This window comes from Heterodontus francisci, chromosome 9 (genome assembly GCF_036365525.1).
Source record: "Heterodontus francisci isolate sHetFra1 chromosome 9, sHetFra1.hap1, whole genome shotgun sequence".
In the NCBI taxonomy this organism is placed as follows: Eukaryota; Metazoa; Chordata; class Chondrichthyes; order Heterodontiformes; family Heterodontidae; genus Heterodontus; species Heterodontus francisci.
The window spans coordinates 69,382,816-69,406,904 of NC_090379.1; the positions used below are offsets into that span (position 1 = coordinate 69,382,816).

The 24,089-nt window shown below is 42.9% G+C and overlaps 1 protein-coding gene across 1 annotated transcript in view; it reads left to right on the forward strand.

The window, feature by feature from the left end:
* The window catches only part of brms1la (BRMS1 like transcriptional repressor a), a 66,235-nt gene that overhangs the window by 8,582 nt on the left and 33,564 nt on the right, over positions 1–24,089 (forward strand). The window contains exons 2-4 of the mRNA XM_068038157.1: positions 6,516–6,585; positions 9,680–9,807; positions 21,349–21,428. Coding sequence (XP_067894258.1) covers positions 6,516–6,585; positions 9,680–9,807; positions 21,349–21,428 — 278 coding nt within the window. The remainder of the gene's footprint in view (positions 1–6,515; positions 6,586–9,679; positions 9,808–21,348; positions 21,429–24,089) is intronic.

Below are 24,089 nucleotides of genomic sequence, written 5' to 3' on the forward strand. Positions count from 1 at the left end.
TTTCAAGTTATTGTTGACTAAATTGAACGGTGTGAGGTCTCAAGCATCAGAAAACCTCCTTTGCCGTCATTTAATGCGAGTTGCTGATTTAACTGTTTTGTAAATTTGTCTCATACCAAAGTTTGATTCAGAAAAAGAAATAGGTCACTAACCTGCCAAATGTTTTGATAAAGTCTGCTTCATTGCCCCATTTAAAAGTGGAACTGATACTAAATTGCCAGAAAACCCCTAACTGTTCTAATGTGGAAATATTCATCTTTGTAACTGCTTGTTAATATGTTCTGTACTTACTTAATGTTTAACGTTATGAAGTTTTTATATAGTGATGACATGAATGGCAATAGTGGGCTGTCGGTCTTTGTTTTGTATACCACACATATGCCAAATCGGGTATGTAACTGGGAAGATTGAAGTGAGATCTATCCCTGCTCTGGTTCTTTCTCTAGCTACTGACTTCATCTCTCTCCCTGGCAACTGTCTGAAACTGAACCAGACTGTTCGCAACCTTGGTGCATTATTTGATCCCGAGTTGAGCTTCCAACCTCCTTCCCACGCTATCACTAAGACAGCCTATTTCCACCTTCGTAACATTGCCCGGCTTTGCCCCTGCCTCGGCTCATCTGCTGCCGAAATCCTCATTCATGCCTTTAATACCTGTGGACTCGATTATTTCAACAGTTGGCATCCACTTTCTACCCTCCATAAAATTGAGGTCATCCAAAACACTGTTGCCCATGTCCTTATACACACTAAGTCCCATTCTATTACCCCTGTGCTTGCTGACCTACGTTGGCTCTCGGTCATCCTTATTTTCAAATCTCTCTGCCTCGCCCCTCCCTATCTCTGAAATCTACTCTAGCTCTACAATCCTCTGAGATATTTGCATTCATCTAATTCTGGCCTCTTGAGGATACCTGATCTTAATTGCTCTACCATTGGTGGCCTTGCCTTGAGCTCTCTAGGCCCTAAGCTTTGGAATTCCCTCCCTAAACCTCTCAGCCTCTCTTCTTTTAAGACACTCCTTAAAACCTATCTCTCTTACCAAGTTTTTGGCTATCTGCTCTAAAATCTCCTTATGTGGCTCATTGTCTTAATTTTGCTTTATTGCACTCCTGTGAAGCACCTTAGAATGTTTTATTATGTTAAAGGCGCTATATGAAGAAGTTGTTCTGCCACCAGCTGACCAGATCCAAAGTAATCTTCCAAAAATGTTGTCCCTTTTTTATTTTTGTGTAACAACCTTTCTGTTGGTTCTTGCAGATTTTCTTTTGTTTTGGTTTTTGGAGACTTTTTATCCTTTTTCGCATTTACATTTAGCCCCTGTCATAGTTGCTTTTAAATCTGCAAGTTCTCACAATAAAAAAAAACTGCCACTTTTTGCAAAACAGAAATTGTTATTTGGCAATTGGAGTACTGTGTGCAGTTCTTGTCGCCGCACTACAGGAAAGTTGTGATTAAGTTAGAGAGGGTGCAGAAAAGATTCACAAGGATGTTGCCTGGTTTGGAGGGCTTGAGTTATAAAGAGAGATTGGTTAGGCTGGGTCTGTTTTCCCTGGAGTGAAGGAGGCTGAGAGGGGACATGATAGAGGTATATAAAATTATGAGAGGCATGGATAGGGTAGATAGCCAGAGTCTGTTTCCCATGGTAGGAGTGACTAAAACTAGAGGGCATAGATTTAAGGTGAGAGGGAGGAGGTTTAAAGGGGATCAAAAGGGTAAATTTTTCACACAAAGAATAGTGGGTATCTGGAATGAGCTGCCAGAGGAGGTGGTGGAGGCAGGAACAGTAGCAACATTTAAGAGGCATCTGGACAGTTACTTGAATGAGCAAGGCATAGAGGGATATGGAATTAATGCAGGCAGGTGGGATTAGTATCGATAGGCATTATGGTCGGCATGGACGTGGTGGGCCAAAGGGCCTGTTTCTATGCTGTACGACTCTGACTCCAGAGTTGGTCTTGGCTCCCTCACTTGCTCCATGTGCCTCTTAATAGTTTATGTTGTCAAGGTTTTCATGATTTCCAAACTTGTAACATAAAATTCCTGACAAATCCTCATCATACCTCATCTTATTTTGTGTCCTTCTGTAGACATTTTCAAACTGTAAAATTATGGGCATCAAGGTGCCTCAGGATCTCAGCTTATACTGTGCTTTGGAAATTGAAACATTTCCTATTTCTGATGGTCTCACTGAAGTATGCAGTTCATTTTTTTTTCTGATGCAACCTGGCTTGGATTCTAGCAGACCTCCAATTGTCTCTGGTTTACTAATATTTTGTCAAAATCAGCAGCAGTACAATTGTTCCCTGATAACTTGCCACTTTTGTTTTTGGGTGAGTATCAACACAAAAATAGCAGTGTAATTTAGAAGATTACAAAGCCCCTCAAGAAGGTCACCTCTCAAGTCCTCGAGTAAATCCAGCTTCTGAAATACAGAAAATTATTTTAACAATATGTCTAACATTTTAAGCACCTTATTTGAAGGGAAACATATAGTACTTGATTTCAGTCAGTTGATAAAGACTTGCAATCTTCATTTATCAAACACAGTTTAAGCAGCACTCGGTGAGCTAAGAGACAGGACTTGATCAGCATGACAGCAAAGCACAGGTTCAAGGCTGTGAAGAGCAAACTTAGCACAAACCTTAGGGAGTAGTTCTTTGCCCAGTAATCAGTTAGTGTTCCCAAACTGCATGGTCTTTAGTGATCTCTTCTGGAAGTGCATGAATATTCAAGCCAGATGAAAACAAGATTAGTCTGCCCTGTTGCGCCTAAACAGCTTTCTGGTCCTGGCTGCCCAGATCATCATGCAGAATGTTGAACATGTCGAGTGGCTGCTTGGGAGAAGCACCAGAAGACTGCTGTTATTTATAGAACCATATCCCAGCATGAGTCAATCTTCAGGAGGAAAATCGGAACAGATTACGAGGAACGGTAATTGAATCCATGAGATTGGACTAATTTAAAGAAACACAAGGTGCTGTAATGGGAAGACAGTAGAGACACTATAATGAGAGGATGCAATCAAATGGGCCTTCATCATTCATACTGTTACGAGCTCACAGGACAACAATCTTGCTTGTACTGTGTCTTTATTGAACTCAATTTGTGATGGCTGCCTGCAGTGAGTGCCTCATGGTAGAGGTCACATGACTACAGCAAGCCAGGAGGCACATTAGTATAGTTTTGCATTTCGATCCCAAACATCCCCCTTTTCATATAAAAAACACAAAAAAAGTTGCATGCATTATCATTTACACTGTGAGTTGCCCAAGTTACCCACTATGCACACAACTGATCTCATGCATTTGCAGTTCGTTATTCTCGACTGTTGTTGTTCCATTTCCGTTGTTGGGGTGCACTGGACCTCTGGGACTGAAGATTGATTTGCGGTCTGTGCAGATGGTGAGTTCACATCTTCCTGATTGGCCTGCCATGACGGAACAGCTTCTCCAGTTGTGCGTATGTGCTTGCGGTTGTGACGGTATATCTGGTCATTCACTTCCACCGTGTACAATCAAGGTGACAACTGCTCTACGCAGATCCCAAGTTGCCACTTCGGCTGACTTGTTATGAGCGTTGAAGGTTTGTATCCTGATTGGCACTCCAATGCTCAATTCTGGCAATGGTTTGCTAGTTTTGTCAAGATGAAATTTGGCTTTCTGCCATTTCACCTTGATTTTGTCACTCACACCTGTTTCAACTTCTGGCTTCAGTAGTTTTGCAATTGGAAGAGTAGTTTGGTCTGGCATGACATTAGTCTTAATACCGGACTACTTTCCATGCCTTCAGTAGGTGTGTTTCTCCACTTAAGGATTGCCTTGTATACATCTGTGCCAGATTTGCTCAATTTCTTTATGATTCCTTTGGTGATTTCACTGCCTCCTCAGCCTTTCCATTTGACTGGGGATAGTGCGGAGATGATGTATGGTGTTGAATTTCCCAATCCTTTATGAAGCGGCTGAATTCTTCACTCGTGAACTGAGGGCCATTGTCACTCATCACAATGCCTGGAATGCCGTAACGACTGAAGTGTGCTTTCAGGCATTCTACAATCTCACCGGTTGTTGTTGAGGTCAGCAGGTCTAACACCCAGTAGTTAGAATAGTAGTGTACGGTGAGAAGATAATCAGTTCCTGTGAGAGTGAAGAGGTCTACTCGCAGCTTCATCCATATTCTGTCTGGGATGTCATGTGTCATCAGCAGCTCTTTAGCTTGCTAAGCTTGATACTTGTTACCTGCACAGCACTGGCTGATGTGGTCCTTGATTTCATTGCTAATGTTTGGCCTTCCTCAGATTCGAGTCAATCCCTTGGTGGCTTGCATGGATGTGCTTTAGCATCTCTCCTCTCAACACCTTAGGGATAATGACTCTATTTCCTTTGTACAAGATGGGCTGTCAATTTATCTCTGCATGCCCAATACACTCTTGTGACCACAAGAGTGTCCTTGATGCTTTCAGGCCATCCTTTCATCACTACTTCTTGCAAAACTTGGTGAGTTGCATCTTGTTGGGTAGTTCGTTTGATTTGAGCAAGGCGCTTGTCTGTCAGATTCAATGTTTCTGCTGGGTTGATGACTTCCAGAGCATGTCGAGCTGCAGCTTCACGTTGGATCTGAAAGATTTCACACTGTCGAAGCATCCTGTACTTTCTTCATAGGGAGTGCTGCTCTTGACAGCATGTCAGCAATGTACATCTGTTTCCCTTGCTTGCATCTCACTTCCAGATGATAACTCAGTAACCGGAGTAACATTCTTTGCAGACGCTCTGGAGCAGATAGTAATGGCTTGAGGAAAATGCTTTGAAGTGGCTTGTGGTCGGACTCCTTCTGTCTATTCCAAGTAGGTATTGATGAAAATTTTCACAAGCAAAGACAATGGCCAGGCACTCTGATCTGAGCATAAAGTCGTTCCGTTTGTGTTAACGCCCTGGATGCAAATGCAACCAGTTGTTCTTGCTGCATTAGGGTTGCTTCAAGCCCTGTCTCGCTGGCATCGCACTGCAGGGTGACTTCACCATTTATGTCATAGTATTTCAGCACTGGCGTTGCTGTCACTAGTTGCTTGATTTTAGTGAACACTGCTTCTTGTTCTGTGCCCCAATACCAGTGCACATCCTTGGCAGTGAGTTGGCATAATGGTTCACACTCCGATGACAAATTGGGCAAGAATTTTGCTAAATAGTTTACGAATCCAACAAATCATTGCACTGCTTTTACATCTGTTAGTCGTTGCATCGCTGCTACCACTGTCACCTTTTCGGGATCTGGGCGAAGACCTTTTGCTGTCAGTACATGACCTAAGTACTTGACTTCAGGCATCTTTAATTTCAATTTTTATTTGTTCAGCTTCAAGTTCATCTGACGAGCTCTGTCCAGCAGTCACATTAGATTTTGATTGTGGCCAGCAATAGCTTCTTCCATTGCGTCTCCACATCCATAAACTAGCAGATCATCCACTATAGCTTCCACTCTGGGAAAAGCACTAACTATCTCATGCTGTCTGCGTTGATACTCCTCTGGAGCCATGGAAATGCCAAAAGGCATGCGCAACCATCTGTATCTTCTGAACGGCATCCAGAATGTAGTTAGAAAGCTGCTACTTTCATAGAGTCGTAGAGAGATACAGCACCGAAACAGGCCCTTCGGCCCACCAAGTCCGCGCCGACCATCAACCACCCATTTATACTAATCCTACATTAATCCCATTTTCCCTCTCACATCCCCACCTTCCCTCAATTCTCCTACCGCCTACCTACACTAGGGGCATGTCATCCAGCTTCACTTGCCAGTAACCATCCTTTGCATCGAGGGTAGTAAAATTTTTGCCTTTGCAAGTTGTAGCAAAATTCCTTCGAAGGTTGGCATGGGGTAGTGAGATCTCTTCAGAGCTTTACTTGGATCCTTTGGGCTGATGCATACTCTCAGCTTTCCAGGTTGTTTCACTGCTGCCATGTGGCTAATCCTTTCTGTAGGAGTTGTCACTTTCTTGATTACTCCCTTCTTTTCCAGCCCTTCTATCTTGTCTTTCAGGGCTGGTCTTGAGGGCAGCTGGAACTTTCCTCGGCAGATGCTGAATTGGTCATACCCTCTCATCTACTTCAAGATGATATTCTCCAGGAAGACATCCCAAACCTGTAAACATATCGTTGTGCTCTGAGGATCTGTTCCGCGGTCAATGGTTTAGTGCTGCGACACGTTGCAAATCTCTTTTTGCAGGTTGAGGGTTACTAGTCCAAGCTTTAGACTTGCTTCAGCTGAGATGAGTGGCTTTTGCTTGCCCCCTATGATCTGGGATTCCAGATCTTAGTTCTTGTCATTGCATTAGGCTCTCAGAGTAGTTTATCCTCTCGGCACTAGTATGGTGCCATCATAGAGCCTCAACCTTACTTTCGAGAGCTTCATTTTTGGATTACCGTGTTGGGCCACTTCGCACAGGTCTGTGAAGGCCATGATATTGCATGACACACTGGTGTCTATCTGAAACTTTATGTTGACTTAATATTCTCCTTCAGCAGTCATCATTCCAATAGTCACAAAGCATTTATCACCTATCGACCTGACTGAACCAATCGCTTGTATGATGTATAGTGATTCGTCAGAATCTTCGGCTGATATCTCTCCAGTAGCCATCTGTACTTGCTCGTTGTGCTTCCTTCTAGCCAAACACTTGTGTGCAGAATGATGCAGCTTCTTGTAGTGAGAACACTGCTTTCCCCATGCTGGACATGCCTTCTTTTCCTTTGTGTGATGTCCTCCACAGTATTTGCATCTTGCCCTTTGTCTGTGATCTTTCTGCCCTTTCGGCCTGGAATGTCTATCAGCATAATGCAAGGCCTGGTCTGTTGTGCCATGAATTTGCTCTAGCTGCTGATTTACAACCTCAGCGCTTCTGCACATGTCAATTGCTTTCCTGAGTGTAAGTTTGTCTTCTCTCAGTAGACATGCTCTCAATGTGGGATCTCTTATGCCTAATACAATCCTGTCTTTAATTAGATCATCTTTTAGTTGTGCAAATTCACAGAATTCTGCAAGCTGTGTTAATGCAGTCACATATTAATCAATGAACTCTCTTTTTTCAACATGGGCCCTAATATTGAACACATACCATTCATGACTTACGTTCACTTCAAGGCTTTCAAAATTTCTGTTGTCTGTTTTTTTTTGTTCTTCAGAGAGATTTAGGGTGGAATACACTTTGTAACAGTCTCTCCCTAAAAGTGTAGCTACTCGTAGCTGCTCTGGTTTGTTAATTAAATCTGTCGCAATTACGTAATTTTGCCATTGCGAGTGGAAAAACTGCCAGTTCTACTTCATATCACCTTTCATTTTGACCAGAGCCGGGAGAGGAAAGTTTTCAGCCGTTGTGTCTTACCCTGTGCTTTCAGCTGTGGCCTGTTTCTTTGTTCCTTTTCTGTGGCTTCCTGTGGCTTTTAGCAGCTCTGAACATTCCTGTGTTCTTTCAGTAGCTGTGCTTCTATCCAGTTCTTCAACACTTAGTCTCAGCTCTACCCTGACACCATGTTACGAGCTTACAGGCCAACAGTCTTGCTTGTACTGTGTCATTATTGAACTGAATCTGTGATGGCTGCCTGCAGTGAGTGCATGGTAGAGGTCACATGACTACAGCAAGCTAGGAGGCACATAAGTACAATTTTGCATTTCTATCCCAAACACATACCTATCTTGTGACAAGTAGCGTTCCTATTTGATTGATCTGAAATTTGCAGTGTCCTCTTGGAGACACTCATTTACCTCAGCCCAGATAGGATAGACAGAGAAGCCAAATGTTTATGGTGATACTGCTGAAGCTTAACCACCGAAAATTACGCAGAGTACTGTAAATTTATGTCTGCTTTTCTAGCTAGGACCATCTGAACTGTTAGTCTTCTTGCTCTGCTCCAAATAATTATGTAAAACCTATCAGTCCTATGTAACAGATCTACCCCTCCAGTCTATATCAATCAGTCAGACTGGCTGTTCAATCAAGAAGACCTTGAAATGTTACAGATCTGTTTGGATCAGGTATTGAATTACTGCATCTGCTGAAAATGATTTGCTGTAGTTTCCTGCTGTGAGGCATATAATCATGGTGTTAAAGAAACCCCAGTTATGCTGTTTTTCCACCTGTCCCTTTCTTGCCATCAAGGAGAATCTCACAGTTGATAATTGACAACAAGAACGCATGGTTACTGCAGATGTTACTCTTTCTTTGGCCTCCTTATCTTGAGAGACAATGGGTAAGCGCCTGGAGGTGGTCAGTGGTGTGTGGAGCAGCGCCTGGAGTGGCTATAAAGGCCAATTCTAGAGTGACAGGCTCTTCCACAGGTGCTGCAGAAAAATTTGTTTATCGGGGCGGTTACACAGTTGGCTCTCCCCTTGCGCTTTTGTCTTTTTTCCTACCAACTGCTAAGTCTCTTCGACTCGCCACACTTTAGCCCCGCCTTTATGGCTGCCCGCCAGCTCTGGCGAACGCTGGCAACTGACTCCCACGACTTGTGATCAATGTCACAGGACTTCATGTCGCGTTTGCAGACGTCTTTAAAGCAGAGACATGGACGGCCGGTGGGTCTGATACCAGTGGCGAGCTCGCTGTACAATGTGTCTTTGGGGATCCTGCCATCTTCCATGCGGCTCACATGGCCAAGCCATCTCGAGCACCGCTGACTCAGTAGTGTGTATAAGCTGGGGATGTTGGCCGCCTCGAGGACTTCTGTGTTGGAGATACGGTCCTGCCGCCTGATGCCAAGTATTCTCCGGAGGCAGCAAAGATGGAATGAATTGAGACGTCGCTCTTGGCTGACATACAGTGTCCAGGCCTCGCTGCCATAGAGCAAGGTACTGAGGACGTTACTATAATCACTGATATGGAGTCTTGTGGTTTTACCAGCAATTATGTGTTTGATATAGTTAAAAAAGTAATTAGTAATGCATTCATTTGTATTCTTTATGTTAGTGCTTTTTGTATCTGAAGTGAGGTAAAAGGTAATTATCATAGAATGGTTACAGCACAGAAGAAGGTTGTTTGGCCCATCGTGTCCATGCTGGTTCTTCGCAAGAGAAACTCAGTTAATCTCACTCCCCCGCCTTTTCCCCGTAGCCTGCAAAGTTATTCTCTTCTATAATTACCAATTGTCTTTTAAAAGCCATGATTGAATCTGCTTCCACCACACTCTGTTAGTGCATTCCAGATCTTAACCACTTGCTGTGTAAAAAAAAAAAAAATCCTCATGTCACCTTTGGTTCTTTTGCCATTCACCTTAAATCAGTGTCTTCTGGTTCTCGACTCTTCCGCCAATGGGAACATTTTCTCCCTATTGACTGTCCAGACACCTCATGATTCTGAACACCTCTATCAAATCTCTAGCTAATCTTGTGCTGTATCCTCCTGATGGCTGAACTGTGGCTGGGTCTTTCATTTTAATGTGTTAATGAAATTTGGAACCAAATTGCATATCACGTATAAAACACCTAGATGCAAGTATAAATTCAGATTCATTTTTCCCATAGAATTGGGAAGTGTATGTAAAGTATAATAAAAGGTATAACTACCTTTGACAACCTTCATTTAGTGCTGCCAAATTCTGCTGTATGTAAATTGGATACGAGATTTGATATTTGATTTCGCTAAAACCTTTTCCAGGTGAGTGATTTAACCAAATAGTGTTTACATTTCCAGGTTATATAGGGAAAGATTAAGTCAAGTGGAAGCAAAGCTTGAGGAAGTTATAGCAGGAAAGGCTCCTGAATATTTGGAACCTTTAGCAGCTCTACAAGAGAATATGCAAATCCGAACAAAGGTTGCAGGTAAAAATTAAGTTCCAGCTTATAACTTTTATTAATGTGCATGTTGGAGATTTGATGCCATATTTAGCAGATGATCACTGATCCTGATTTTGTAATGTTCATAACCTATGATTTTGGTGCTTAGGGACAGGATTTGCAAAGGTCTGCAATGACGTAATATCCTGGCCTGTATTGTGAATAAACTTCATGGACTAGGTGCAATTCCGCATTCACCACACTTGTTATTTATAAGTTAAAGTTCAAAAAAATTTAAATTGCTTCTTGGTGTCCACTTTTGAGTCAGCCTCCCTGCATTACTTTATTATAGTTATTAGTTCAAAGCAACAAACAGTTAATTGGCAACCAAACTAGCACTTACTGTGAATAGCACTTTAAAGATTAGTAGCATTGTTCGAAGATGATTAAAATGTTCCCGTTTGAGATTCTGAAAATTTGTTCAAAATGAGAATGATCATGATTTTTCAACAAGTTTATGTTGTTCAATTGTCATTAGGTTAGGATTTGCTTTTTCATTTCAGATAATATTTTCAAAAACTTTAAGCTCAATCATTGTACTTTTATTTTTCAGATCTGTGGTATTTCAGTATTCTGACTAACTTAGATCAGGTATCCTATTCTTAAATGAGCAAACTTTGGTGAAGTTTTATACCTTCCCAAGTGCTTCCCATTCATATTGGTGAATTGAAAGCATTTCTTTTTTTCAAATTGATTACAACACATGGCTCCTCGATGAGGTGTACAACACACCAAAATGAAGAGTCATCTCTTTCTACTGTGTTCAAATATTGTACCTTGAAGGAATACTCCAGCTTGCCTCCTTAACCTTTTGGAGAATTAAAAAAAAAAATTCAGCACTGTAATTTATCTTTTTTAAAAAAAGTGATAATACTGTTTAAAGTAACATTTGGTTCTTTTTCTTTGACTGTCCTTTTAACACCGGCTTCAAAAAAGCATGGATGTTTCAAATTTTTTTTACTTCCTTCATTAGCTGTTCGTGAGACCATTTTCTGTAAGCTTCCCAGTTTTGTGTCATCAGTTCATGCTCTCGAAGAACTATATCTGATCTCTTGCAGCCAACTTAGTTTGGATTTGAATCCCAGTTTCAAAGGAGAAAACACAGTGTGCTATCTTGCTGTGCCATTCCTTAAAAGTGATCTTTTTGGCAATTATAGTCCAGTATTATTACATTATAGTAAGTATGTATTGAATCTCGCCATAAAAATAATTGTAAAACTTTAGAATAGATATTAGGACTATCGTCAAAACATAATATCTAAAGAGCACATCCTATAGTTGAAGATACAACCTGTGAATACTTTGTTGATAAAATTGGAAAATAAAGTAAGTTTTTAATTAATTCTTTGATTTGGCTTCACCAAAGAGGGGAACGATGCAAACATTGTAGTTTAGGAGGAGGGGTGTGAAATATTGGATGAGATAAACATAGTGAGAAAAGAAATATTAATGGAAATATTTTTGAAAGTAAATAAATAGCCAGGCACAGATGAATTGTTTTTTGTTTTTTTTCATGCTTGCACTTGCTGCTGTTCAATATTCAGTCCGTTAACACCTTGTCTGTACTAATGCTTTGTCTTTCAACACACCATTATCACATTGTTTGCCTTTGCTCCATGACCTTTTGGTCAGCAATGTGGCTTTGTCCAATCTACACCTTCTCCTTTGTTATCTCTTGCCCCACCCCCACCTCACTTGCTTATAACCTGTGACATTTTTAATATTTGTCAGTTCCGAAGAAGGGTCACTGACCCGAAACATTAACTCTGCGCCTCTTTCCACAGATGCTGCCAGACCTGCTGAGTGGTTCCTGCATTTCTTGTTTTTATTTCAGATTTCCAGCATCCACAGTATTTTGCTTTTATTGAATTGTATCCCAGGCTGCTAAAAGAAGCAAGGGAGGAATTAGAGGCTCTGACTATCATTTTCCAATTTGCTCCGGCTACAGGCATGGTGCTGGAGGACAGCTAATGTTGTAACGTTGTTTAAAAAGGGAAGCCAGCTAGCCTAACCTCAGCAGCGGGCAAGTTATTGGAAAAATTCTGAGGAACAATAAAAAGTCATTTAGAAAAGCATGAATTAGAAAGGCAAGAGAGGTCAGCATGGATTTAAGGGAACTTGACTAACTTGATTAAATATTTTTAGGAGGTACAAGGTGGGTCGATGAGGGTAATCGGTTTGATGTAGTCTACATGAATTTTAGGAATGCTTTTGTCAAGGTCCCACATGGCAGACTGGTCAACAAAGTCCATGAAATCCAAGGAAAAGTGGTAAGTTGGATCCAAAGTTGGCTCAGTGGCAGGAAGCAAAGGATAATAGTTAACGCGTATTTTTGTGACTGTAAAACTGTTTCCAGTAGTGTTCTGCAGGGCTCAGTACTAGGTCCCTTGCTTTTCCTTCCATGCTGTAACCATTCTATGATTACCAAAAGGGCGTAGATGCACTGGAGATCATTATAATCTCTCAGTTGTGGTATCATCCTTGTAAATCTTTTTTGCACTATCAGGAAAGAAAGAACAGGCTGGGGCTCTTTTCTCTGGAGAAGAGAGGTCTGAAAAGCGACGTAATAGAGGTCTTTAAAATTCTGAAGGGGTTCCAGCGGGTATATGTAGAGAAGATGTTTCCATTTATGGGGAGTCCAAAACTAGGGAACACATTAGAACATCACTAATAAATCCAACAAGGAATTCAGGGATCTCACCTTCAGTGAAGTTATGCACATGCTTTATTAAGCTCTGGTTAGGCCCCAAATGGAGTATTGTGCCCAGTTCTGGTCACCACACTTTAGGAAGGATGTGAGGGTCCTTGAGAGGGTGCAGAGGAGATTCACCAGAATGATTCCAGGGATGGGGGATTTTAGTTACAAGGTTAGATTGGAAAACTTGGGTTGTTCTCCTTAGAACAAAGGAGATTGAGGGGAGATTTAATAGAAATATATAAGATTATGACAGACTTAGGTACGTTAGACAAGGAGAAACTTCCCATCATTATGAAAATGATTCTGTTTTTTGTTAAAAATTTTTTAAAGGAATTTATAGTTAAACTGAATAAATGTTAGACCAGATTTTTTTTAAAAAGAGAGCCATCAAGGGGGCACTGAGGGAGCCAAATTGGCAATAGTGTTACTGGCTGTCACGTGACTCAAGTTAAAGATAGAACAGAAACCCTGGTAATAGGGGCAGAGAAGTGACAAGATTCCCTTGATTGGATAAGCCCAGCAGCAGTAGAGCACCTGGGATGGACAGAAAACTCACAAGCTTTCTGGTTGTGTGTCAGTGTATGTTTTACCTTTTGGAGTGAGTGGCTGATAGAGTCGAGTCTGCTGGAGAATTCCCATTTTTAAAAAAAAGAGAGAAGACCACAATCCAGCTTGCTAAATTACAACTTTAAAGACCCTGAGAAGTGCACTGTGTCAATTCATCTCGTTTCCTGTCTCTGAAGAAAGCCTGCTAAAATTATTTCAACACTGCCCGAAAAGAACTGTTCTAAAAGATCCTAGTGACCTGTCTACATGTACTCAGAAGTTAGACTGTATGGCAGTTTTGGAACAACATATCTCATCTGCTGTTTTCTTAAAAAAAAAAGCAAGTAATCTGCCCAAGTTTTTTTTGTCTGTAACAGAGCTCTGAATTTACAAAAATCCCTTTTTTTTTGGTTAACTGGTGTATATGTGTGTGTGTAAGTGTGAAGGAACTAAGGTAAAAAGGGAACTTTAAAATTTTAATCTGTGTGTTTGTTTTACTTCATTACTAGTTAAGACTTGTTTTATAATAAAATGATTTTGTCATTCATTAAGGAAACCTGGTTGGTGTGTTCTATTCTGGGAAAAATAGAGTATATGATTGACCATATCGCTAGGTGGGAAAATTTAAAATAATATGTTGTGACCTGTGGAGAAGTGGGACTAAAATAAACGGTGCACTCCTCCTGCCTTGGTCACAACACTATTAACTAATGGTACAAGGACTATGGGACACAGATTGAAAGTTTTGAGCAACAGATGCAGGGGAATATGAGGAAGAACTTTTTTACGCAGCGGGTGGCAATGACCAGGAAGTTGCTACCCACAAGGGTGGTGGAAGTGGAGAGGAATCAATGACTTCAAGAAGAATTTGAATAGCCACTTGAAAGAAATAGACTTGCAGAGCTACGGGGATCGAGCTGGGGAGTGGGACTGACTGCATAGCTCCGTGGAGAGCCGGCATGGATGTAATGGGCCGAATGGTCTCCTTCTGTACCATAAATGACTTTGACTCTATGTAGAGGTGCAGATTTGTAGGGAAGTCACAGATGCAAGAAGTATAAAATAGTGATAATGGGGGTCTTCAGTTATCCTAATATAGATTGGGATATAATAGGATAAAGGGAAGAGGGAGGAAGAGTTTCTGAAGTGTGTTTAGGAGAATTTTCTTGAGCAGTAAATTTCTAGCCCAACAAAGGAGGCATTGCTGGAGTTGGTTCTGGGGATTGAGGTGGATCATGTGCCAGTAGGGAAACATTTAAAGGACAGTGATCATAGTATCATATGATTTAGATTAGCTATGGAAAAGAGCAAGGAGTAGTCTAGAGTAAAAATACTTAATTAGAGGAGGGCCAATTTCAGCGGGTTGAGAACGGATCTGTCCCAGTTAAATTGGAATTAAAGATTGGCAGGCAAAACTGTAATCAAACAATAAGCTGCTTTTAAAGAGGAGATGGTTAGGATACAGCCGTGGTATATCCCCATGAGGGGGAAAGGTAGGGAAACCAAAGCCAGAGCTCCCTGGATGACAAAAGAGATAGAGAGTAAGCAGATGTTAATAAAAGTGAGAACCAAGCTCGATATCGAAAGTTCAGAGGGGAAGTGAAAAAGGAAAAAAGAGGGGCAAAGCGAGAGTACGAGAAGAGACTGGCAGCCAATGTAAAAGAGAATCCAAAGGTGGTCTTTAGGGATATAGATAGTAAAAAGGCATTTAAAGGAGGGTGGACCCAATTAGGGACCAAAAAGGTGACCTGCACGCATGGCTGAGTCATTAAATGAGCACTTTGTATCTGTCTTTACCATGGAAGAGGATGCTACCGAAGTCTACAGGCCAGTCAGTTTAACCTCGGTGGTGGGACAGCTTTTAGAAACGATAATCCGGGTCAAAATTAGCAGTCACCTGGACAAATGAGAATTAATTTTAAAAAAACCAGCACGGAATTGTTAAAAGCAAATCATGTTTAACTAACTTGATTTGAGTTTTTTGATGAGGTAACTGGATTGATGAGGGTAATGCAGTTGATAAAAGCAAAATACTGCAGATGCTAGAAATCAAATAAAAACAAGAAATGCTGGAAATACTCAGCAGATCTGGCAGCATCTGTGGAGAGAGGCAAATGTTACAAGTGTAATAGGTTTTAAGCAAATAAAGCAATGGTGGGGCAAGAGATAACAAAAGGCAAGGTGTTGATAGGAGAGAGGGTCACAGAGTATAACTGACCAGAAGGTCATGGAGCAAAGGCAAGTTCTGATGAAGGGTCACTGACCTGAAACGTTAACTCTGCTTCTCTCTCCACAAATGCTGCCAGACCTGCTGAGTATTCCGGCATTTCTTGTTTTTATTTCAGATTTCCAGCATCTGCATTATTTTGCTTTTATTTTCGTGTTTAATTCATTGCCACTTCTCTTCCAGGAATGCCTACATTGAAGAAGTTCTGCTCTTCTCTCCGACGGGATTTTTGTTTGTCTCTTTTACCTTGTTCACCTTCATTGCTTTCTATTTCCCTCCTAGTGTTTGATAAAGTGCCTAACAAAACTTGGGTTTTCACAGCCACATCTTCTTCCTCAGTGACTGTCTCCGGCTCCGACCTATTCCACGTGGATTCCAACTGAAGTTTCATCCTTCATGTTTTGAATCCACCCAGGATTACAGGTATCTCCGAGAAATACAACGTTCCTCGGCCTGCTGTTCTCACCGCATCCTGAGATCCATACTCAGTGCCATGCGCCGCCATATGTACACACTGGACCTCTCTCTCCAGAAGCACTGCCTCACCTTATCTCACAGCTGTTCTACTCCGCAGTTTCATTTCATCCTTCGTCTTATCTGACGCACTAACAAAAAACCTTTTTCTTCCTTTCAGGTGTTAAGGAACGCAAGCTCCAGCAGCTGATTGGGACTAATGCCCTTCCAGATCCTCCTTCCCCTTCACTTTCCTCTGACCCCATCCCTTCTGATCTGACCTCTTGCCATGTATTCACTATACCCTCTGACCTTCCCCTTTCTGACACTGAACGTTCGATACTCAGCAAAGGACTCAGTTTTATCCCCTTACGCCCACACCTCAAAGAATTTTGCACTCTGCATGACGTTGAGCTCTTTTTCCATCGCCTTCGCCTTCAGGCTCACCTCTTTGACCAGGAGTCCTCCTCCGACCAGCAGACCCATTCACCTGCCTTCAGCATTCTCCCTCCACCTGGACCCCTCCCTCTGGCCTCTTTCCCGCTCTTAATCTTGTTATTGAAAACTGTTGGCGAGACATCGGCCGTCTCAATTTCTCTGCCCCCCCCTCACTCACTCTAACCTGTCTCTCGCTGAACTTGCTGCATTCCGTTCTCTCAGGTCTAACCCCGACATTGTCATCAAACCTGCAGACAAGGGTGGTGCTGTTGTTGTCTGGCGCACCGACCTCTACCTTGCAGAGGCTCAGCGCCAACTCTCAGACACTTCTTGCTACGTCCCCCTGGACCATAACCCCACCACCGAACATCAAGCTACTGTCCACAGGACTGTCACTGACTTCATTTCCTCTAGGGATCTTCCCTCTACAGCTTCCAACCTCATAGTCCCGCAACCCTGGACAGCCCACTTCTACCCTCCTTCCTAAAATCCACAAACAGGACTGTCCTGGCATACCCATTGTTTCAGCCTGTTCCTGCCCCACTGAACTTATTTCTTCCTATCTTGACTCTACCTTTTCTCCCTGGTCCAGCCTCTTCCCACCTACATCCTTCTGACGCCCTACATCATTTTGACAATTTCCAGTTTCCTGGCCCTAACCAACTCCTCGTCCGATCTCTCTACACTTCCATCCCCCAGCAGGAAGGTTTGAGGGCTCTCCACTTCTTCCTTGAGCAGAGGTCCAACTGGTCCCTATCCACCACCACCCTCCTCTGCCTGGCTGAACTTGTTCTCACATTGAACAACTTCTCCTTCAACTCCACTCACTTCCTTCAAGTAAAAGCTGTTGCTATGGGTGCCCGCATGGGTCCTAGGTGTGTCTGTCTTTTTGTGGGAGATGTCGAACATTCCTTGTTCCAGGCCCCCTCCCCCAACTCTTTTTCCGGTACATTGATGACTGCATTGGTGCCAATTCCTGCTCCCGCCCCGAACTGGAAAGCTTTGTCAACTTTGCTTCCAATTTCCACCCTTCTCTCACCTTTACATGGTCCATCTCAGACACTTCCCTTCCCTTCCTCGACTTCTCAGTCTTATTCTCTGGGGATAGGCTGTCGATTAATATTCATTATAAGCCCACCAACTCCCACAGCTACCTCAACTACACTTCTTCACACCCTGTTTCCTGTAAGGACTCTATTCCATTCTCTCAGTTTTTCCATCTCTGACGCATCTGCTCTGATGATGCAACCTTCCACAACAGCACTTCTGATATGTCTTCCTTTTTCCTTAACCGAGGATTCCCCTCCCACTGTGGTTGACAGGGCCCTCGACTGTGTCCGGCCCATTTCCCGCACCTCTACCCTCACCCCTTCCCCTCCCTCCCAGAAACGCGACAGGGTTCCTCTTGTCCTCACAGTCCACCCCGCCAGCCTCCACATCCAAAGGATCACCCTCCGCCATTTCCACCACGTCCAGCACGATGTTACTACCAAATGCATCTTCCCCTCCCCTGTCAGCATTCCGAAGGGATTGTTCCCTCCATGACACCCTGGTCCACTCCTCCATTACCCCTAACACCTCGTCCCCTTCCCACGGCACTTTCCCATGCAACCGCAGGAGGTGTAACACCTGCGCTTTTACCTCTTCTCTCCTCACTATCCAAGGCCCCAAACACTCCGAGCTTCCGGTTGCTTGCCATTTCAGCACACACCCCTGCCCTCATGCCCGCATCTCTGTCCTGGGATTGCTGCAGTGTTCCAATGAACATCAACGCAAGCTCGAGTAACAGCGTCTCATTTACCGATTAGGCACACTGCAGCCTGCCAGACTGAACATTGAATTCAATCATTTCAGAGCATGACGGGCCCCCCTTTTTATTTTGTTATTTTTTCTTTTTTATTATTTATTATTTTTATTTGTTTTATTTTAAATTTTTTCATCATTCATTTTTTTTACCATGTGCCTACCCACTGTTTTTTCATGTTTGTGCTTTGGGCCAGGGCTGTTCATTTTTCTGTCAATTAACACCCTCTCTGCACTAACGCTTTGTCTTTCAGCACACCATTAACATACCATTTGCCTTTGCTCCATGACCTTCTGGTCAGTTATTCTCTGTGACCCTCTCTCCTATCAACACCTTGCCTTTTGTTATCTCTTGCCCCACCCCCGCTTTATTTGTTTAAAACCTATTACATTTCTAACATTTTCCAGTTCTGATGAAGGGTCACTGACCTAAAACGTTACCTCTGTTTCTCTCTCCAGAGATGCTGCCAGACCTGCTGAGTATTTCCAGCATTTCTTGTTTTTATTTAAGTTGAAACTCATGGTCAATGGCAGCATGGATGCAAAGTAGGCTGAGTGACAGGAAACAGAGAATAGTTGGTGAACAGTTGATTTTCAGACTGGAGGGAGGTCTACAGTGGTGCTTCGCAGGGATCAGTACTGGGACTACTGCTTTTCTTGATCAAGATTAATAACTACAGATGACGCTAAACTTGGAAGTATAGTGAACTATGAGGAGGATAGTAATGGACTTCAAGAGGCCACAGACAGGCAAATGGAATGAGAGGACACATGGCAGATGAAATTTAACGCCGAATTGCAAAATGATATATTTTGGTAGGAAGAATGAGGAAAGGAAATATAAACTAAAGGGTACAATTCTAAAAGGGGTGCAGGAACAGAGAGACCTGGAGTAATGTGCACAAATAGTTGAAAGTGGCAAGGCAGGTTGAGAAAGTGATTAAAAAGGCATAAGGGATCCTGAGCTTTATAAATAGAGGCATAGAGTACAAAAGCAAGGAAGTTATGATGAAACTTGATTTAAAAAAAAGTTAGTTTGGCCTCAACTGGAGTTTAGTGTCAAATTCTGGGCATTGCACATTTAAGAAGAAGAAGAAGTCTTTAGAAAGGATAGAGAAAAGATTAACGAGAATGATTCTGGGGATGTGGGACTTCAGTTATGTGGATAGACTGGAGAAACTGAAGTTGTTCTTCTTAGAGAAGAGGAGGTTGAAAGGAGATTTGATAGAGGTGCTCAGAATCATGAGGGGAGTAGTCAAGGTAGGGAGAAACTGTTCCCATTGGCGGAAGGGTCGAGAACCAGTGAAAACAGATTTAAGGTGATTGGCAAAAGAACCAAAGGCGACATGAGGAAAATTGTTTTTACGCAGCAAGTGGTTACGATCTGGAATGCACTGCCTAAGAGTTTGGTGGAGACAGATTCAATCGTGGCTTTCAAAAGGGAATTGGATAAGCATCTGAAGGGAAAGAATTTGCAGGGCTACAGGGAAAGGGCAGGTGGAGTGGGATTAGCTAAATTGCTCTTGCAGTGAGACGGCACAGACTCGACAGGCTGAATGGCCTGCTTCAGTGCTGTAACAATTCTATGATTCTGTGGCTTGTCAGGAGGGCAGAAAGTGGATAATGGAATTCAGTCCCAAGAAATGTAAGGTAATGCATTTGGAGAGGGCAAACAAGTCAAGGGAATGCACTGAGCAGTGTAGAGGAACAGAGAAACCTTGGAGTAAACATCTACAGATCCCTGAAGGTAGCGGGAGAGGTAGATAAGGTGGCTAAGAAGGCTTGTGGGGTACTTTTCCTTTATTAGCCAAGGCATACAATATAAGAACAGACAGTTCATACCAGAACAATATAAAACATTAGTTAGGTCATAGTGTGCAGTTCTGACCACCACATTACAAGAAGCATGTGATTGCATGAGAAAGGGTGCAGAAGAGATTTGCAAGGATTTTGCCAGGAATTGAAAATTTTAGTTATAAAGAAAGTATGGATAGGCTGGGGTTGTTTTCCTTGCAATAGAGAGGTTATGGGGAAATTTAATTGAGGAGGATTAAATCAAGAGCGGCTTAGATAGAGTATATAGAACAGACCTATTGCCCTTAGCAGAGAGGACAATAACTGGGGTGGGGGTGGTGGTGGGGGGTGGGAAGACATAGATTTAAAGTAATTGGCAGATGGTAGTTGAGAATTTTTTTTCACCAGGAGCATGGTGGGGATCTGGAACTCACCGATTAATTGAGTCAGAAGCCCTCGTTGCATTTAAAAATACTTGGAGAAGCACTTGAAGTGCCATAAATGCCTTAACCAACAGGGCTATGGACTAAGAGCTGGAAAGTGGGATTAGGTGGGATAGCTGTTTCGGCTGGCAGAGACATGATTGGCTGAATGGTCTTCTGTGCTGTAAATTTTCTATGTTGCTACATTTTAGAATATTAATCACTTGCTCATATGCTTTTTCCTTTTTCATAGTTTTTGTGTAGTTTATAAAACATCAAATATTCTTGCAGATAGTACTTCTGGTGTACTACTGAGTTAGCTGATGTCAGTTGTGATTGTAATAACGCATTACAATTTGTTTCAGTGTTTCCAGAGTAGAGAGAGGGAGGAGACAATTGGTTTAGGTTTTTGATCACTGTTTAATCCTCCCATTTCCAACCCCCCCCCACATGGCAAAATTGCATTCCAATATTGGCTGTATGTGTTTATATTGAAGAGTATCTGCTTTGATAAGTTGGTTGTGCTGTTGACACGAGTAGAACAGTATTATTCACTGCCTTCAGGAGAGAAAGGGATAAAATTAGAAAGGAAAAAAAATCTAATGTTCTTACTTTTCAAGCCAAATTTATGCTTCATTTTATATTAGAATAAGGTTCTCTTTTTAATACTGTCATTAGGAGCAGAATAAAAAGCAGATCATAACAAGGGATGCATTTTACCTGGTTTCAGTATTGACAAAGAAGCACCAAGCCTTGTGGAAGATGGCCATTGTTTATTTAAGGAGCTATTTAGTTTGCTAGAAAGAGTTACAAGAGTAATTACTGTATTAATTGACACCATGTTATAAGAAAACTGCAGGCATTTATCTGTCCAAAAATTCTGCCAAGTTCCTTTATAAATGCATATTTTCAGTTAACAATCCTTGCAAGGCTGGGGAGGCAGGGTGGCTCTATCCTATCATTTTGTTTTCTAGCCTACTTAATGCAACAGTTAACAGCATCAAGTGTACCTGTCAAATTGATGATGATGAGAGTTCCACTTGATCTGGTAGGGATCTAAATATACATGTTAATTTATTGGTCAAAACATGGGTATGAATCAGCTTATTAACTCTCCATTTGAACAGGTGATTTTCTGGTTACAGGTATCTATAGGGAGCTCTGTTTAAAAACTGTAAAGAACCAATACGAGTGCGAAGTGCAGGCTGCATTCCAACACTGGGAGGTAAGCAGTAGTTAACAGTGCACTGGGCACTTCTATTCTATCTGCAACAGGTAGCTTAGTGAGGATGAGGTCAAGTAGGTTATTCCCTCGTATTGGTTCTCTCATCACCTGTAACTTTGTCCTTCAGGCTAGTGTGATACTACTAGCCCCTCTTGGCAATGAACATTGAAGTCCCTCACCCAGAGGATATTCTGTGCTCGTGTTACACTCAATGCTTCCTCCAAGTGGTGTTCAACATGGAGGAGTACTGCTTCATCAGCTGAGGGAGGGCAGTGGTAATCAGCAGGACACTTCCATGTCCATGTTTGACCTGAAGCCATTGGATTTAATCTTAATGTCGGGGACACCCAGGGATATTTTCCCTGACTGTATACTGCTGTCTACTTAACTCAGGTGGGTCTGTCCTGTGAGTGGGCAGGAATCTGGAACATTGGCTGATAGGGATGATTCTGTAAGTATGACTGTCAGGCTGTTATTTAACTAGTCTGAGACAACTCTTCCGATAGATGTTTGTGAGGAAGACTTTTTTAGAGTCTTCTGGGCTGGGTGTGCCCTTATCATGTCCTGATTTGATGCCTAGTGGCAGCTGTACGCTCTTTTTTTTGTTCCTTTCTAGTGGTTTGAGTTGTAGAGGGCAGCTAAGTGTCCACCACTTTGGTGTGGAACTGGAGTCAGAGACTGCAGGTCTCCTTCCCTGAAGGACATTAGGGAATGAGTTGTGCTTTTATAACAATATGACAGCTTCTTGGACACTTTTACTGATGCAGATTTTTTGAATTGAGTGAATTCAAATTCTCAAACGACCTTGGATGGATTTAAACTTGCATTTTCTGGAATGCTGGTCCAGTAACAGGACCACAACACTGCTGTGCCCTGTTGCAGATGCATCTGTTTTTGACAGCATTGGTAGGAGTGACTGCAGCATGCCCTCATGGAGACCAAGTCTTGGCTTCGTACTAAGGTTCAATGAAGAGTGCAGGAGGGCAGGCCATGAGCAACACCAGGCATACCTAAAAATGAGGTGTCAGCCTGGTCAAGCTACAACACAGGACTACTTGCATATCAGACAGCGGAAGCAGTGTGCAGTAGGCAAGGCTAAGCGATCACACAACCAACGGATCAGATCTAAGCTCTGCAGTCCTCCCACATCCAATCGTGACTGATGGTGGACAATTAAACAACTAAGTGGAGGAGGAGGCTCCACAAATATCCCCATCCTCAACGATGGGGGAGCCCAGCACATCAGTGCAAAAGACAAGGCTGAAGAATTTGCATCCATCTTCAGCCAGAAGTGCCGAGTGGATGATCCATCTCAGCCTCCTCCCGAGGTTCCCAGCATCACAAATGCCGGTCTTAAGCCAATCTGGTTCACTCCACGTGATAGCAAGAAATGGTTAAAGGCACTAGATACTGCAAAGGCTACGGGCTCTGACAACATTCCGGCAATAGTGCTGAAGACTTGTGCTCCAGAACTAGCCGCGCCCCTAGCCAAGTTGTTCCAGTACAGCTACAACACTGGCATCTACCCGGCAATGTGGAAAATTGCCCAGGTATGTCTTGTACACAAAATGCAGGACAAACCCAAGCTGGTCAATTACCGCCCCATCAGTCTACTCTCGAACATCAGCAAAGTGATGGAAGGGGTCGTCGACAGTGCTATCAAGCAGCACTTGCTGAGCAATAACCTGCTCACTGATGCTCAGTTTGGGTTCCACCAGAGCCACTCAGCTCCTGATCTCATTACAGCCTTAGTCCAAACATGGACATTAAAGCTGAACTCCAGTGGTGAGGTGAGAGTGATTGCCCTTGACATCAAGGCAGCATTTGACTGAGTATGACATCAAGGAACCCCAGCAAAACTAGAGTCAATGGGAATCGGGGGGGGGGGGGGGAAACCTCTCTGCTGGTTGGAGACATATCTAGCACAAAGGAAGATGGTTGTGGTTGGAGTTCAATCATTTCAGCTCCAGGACATCACTGCAGGAGTTCCTCAGGGTAGTGTCCTAGGCCCAACCATCTTCAGCTGCTTCATCAATGACCTTCCTTCAATCATAAGGTCAGAGGTGAGGATGTTCACTGATGATTGTACAATGTTCAGCACCATTCGCAGCTCCTCAGATACTGAAGCAGTAGAATTGCAGCAAGACCTGGACAATATCTAGGCTTGGGCTGATAAGTGGCAAGTAACTTTCACGCCATACAAGTGCCAGGCAATGACTATCTCAAACAAGAGAGAATCTAACCATCTCCCCTTGACGTTCAATGGCATTACCATCGCTGAATCCCCCCACCATCAACATCCTGGGGTTACCTTTGACCAGAAACTGGTATAAATACCATGGCTACAAGAGGAGGTCAGAGGCTAGGAATCCTGCGGCGAATAACTCACCTCCTGACTCCCCAAAGTCTGTCCATAAGGCACAAGTCAGGAGTGCGATGGAATACTCTCCACTTGTCTGGATAGGTGCGGAAAGTGGTGATGAGTTGCCTCCTTGAACCGCTGCAGTCCATGTGGGGACGGTACACCAACGGTGCTGTTCGGAAGCGAGTTCCAGGATTTTGACTCAGCGACAGTGAAGAAACAGCGATATAGTTCCAAGTCAGGATGGTGTGTCTCCACTTGTCTGGATAGGTGCAGCTTCAACAACACTCAAGAAGCTT